This window comes from Rhagoletis pomonella, unplaced genomic scaffold (genome assembly GCF_013731165.1).
Source record: "Rhagoletis pomonella isolate Grant_MI unplaced genomic scaffold, Rhpom_1.0 Rhpom_scaffold_00001, whole genome shotgun sequence".
Lineage (NCBI taxonomy): Eukaryota > Metazoa > Arthropoda > Insecta > Diptera > Tephritidae > Rhagoletis > Rhagoletis pomonella.
Genome location: NW_023458555.1, coordinates 49,581,004 through 49,582,190, shown reverse-complemented (window position 1 = coordinate 49,582,190; position 1,187 = coordinate 49,581,004). Strand labels below are relative to the sequence as shown.

At 38.9% G+C, this 1,187-nt stretch overlaps 2 protein-coding genes across 2 annotated transcripts in view; both read left to right on the top strand.

Moving 5' to 3' along the window:
- LOC118745826 (stromal cell-derived factor 2-like) overlaps positions 1 to 1,187 on the top strand; it is a 10,667-nt gene that overhangs the window by 2,530 nt on the left and 6,950 nt on the right. The gene's annotated exons all lie outside the window — the stretch shown is intronic.
- The window catches only part of LOC118745817 (stromal cell-derived factor 2-like), a 7,895-nt gene continuing 6,950 nt past the window's right edge, over positions 243 to 1,187 (top strand). The window contains exons 1-2 of the mRNA XM_036479494.1: positions 243 to 411; positions 521 to 1,181. Of these exons, the coding sequence (XP_036335387.1) occupies positions 351 to 411; positions 521 to 1,107 (648 nt within the window). The 5' untranslated portion in view covers positions 243 to 350 and the 3' untranslated portion in view covers positions 1,108 to 1,181. The remainder of the gene's footprint in view (positions 412 to 520; positions 1,182 to 1,187) is intronic.

The following is a 1,187-nucleotide window of genomic DNA, read 5'->3' as shown; positions in this document are numbered from 1 at the left end:
CGAGTATATTTGGGAAATCCCTCAAGGTTTCGAGGATAATCGTAACACTATGATCTTCCACTTTAGGTGCTGTTGAGAAACAACGTTGGAGATTTGAGAAATACCTTAGTTCTCAACTTAACCTCAAGTTGAGCTCAAATCTAAATGTTTTTGGGAACCTACCAAAAAAAAGGTAAATTTGGCAACACTGAAACCGCCGTTTTTTGTGTTCAATATTTTGACATTTGTTTGCGTGGCTTTGGTGGGTTTGACAATTGCAATTTTTTGGGGTTCCTATAAGTTATTGTGTTACGAAGAAATTAAGGATTTTGATTAAATAAATAAAACAAATTAGAAAACGCTGAAAGAAAATGAAGACGAATATAATACAGTTACCTCTTGTTTTTCTCTGCATATTGCCGGCGGCTTTTGGTAAGTTTGATGTGGTCGCCCGTGATTGGTCTTCCGCCCTCTATTAAGTATTTGTTGTTTTTCTTGTACACAGATTTGTTATCACTACTAATATTCATTTTAAATTTAGCTGCCAAAACTAATTTTGTCACCTGCGGTTCAATATTTAAACTTCTCAACTCTGATTATGGCTCCAGACTTCATTCACACGATGTCAAATATGGATCTGGGTCGGGTCAACAGTCGGTGACCGGCGTCGAAATAAAAGAAGATGTAAACAGTCATTGGGTTGTAAAAGCTCCAACAAATAATCACTGCGAACGTGGCGAACCTATTCAATGTGGTGATACCATTAGATTAGAACATTTGACAACCAAGAAGAATCTACATTCACATCACTTTTCTTCGCCATTATCGGGTGAACAGGAAGTATCTGCTTATGGCGAAGATGGCGTTGGCGATACAGGGGATCATTGGGAATTGGTATGCACTAGTGATGAATGGATACGTGATGCTCAAGTACGATTTCGGCATTTAGACACTGGCAGTTATTTGGGTATGTCGGGACGTTCGTTTGGACGGCCAATCTCTGGACAAATGGAAGTAGTCGGTTTTAGCAGTCCGCAACATGGTACCCGGTGGGCAACTGCGGAAGGGTTGTACATCGTACCAAAAGATAAAGAATCACATACTGAGTATGCGCATTCGGAACTCTAAAAGAACTGAAAACGATTGAAAGGAGTGTACTTTAACTTTGTATGAATATTTGCCGTGCTACTTTGTAATACATATTTTTT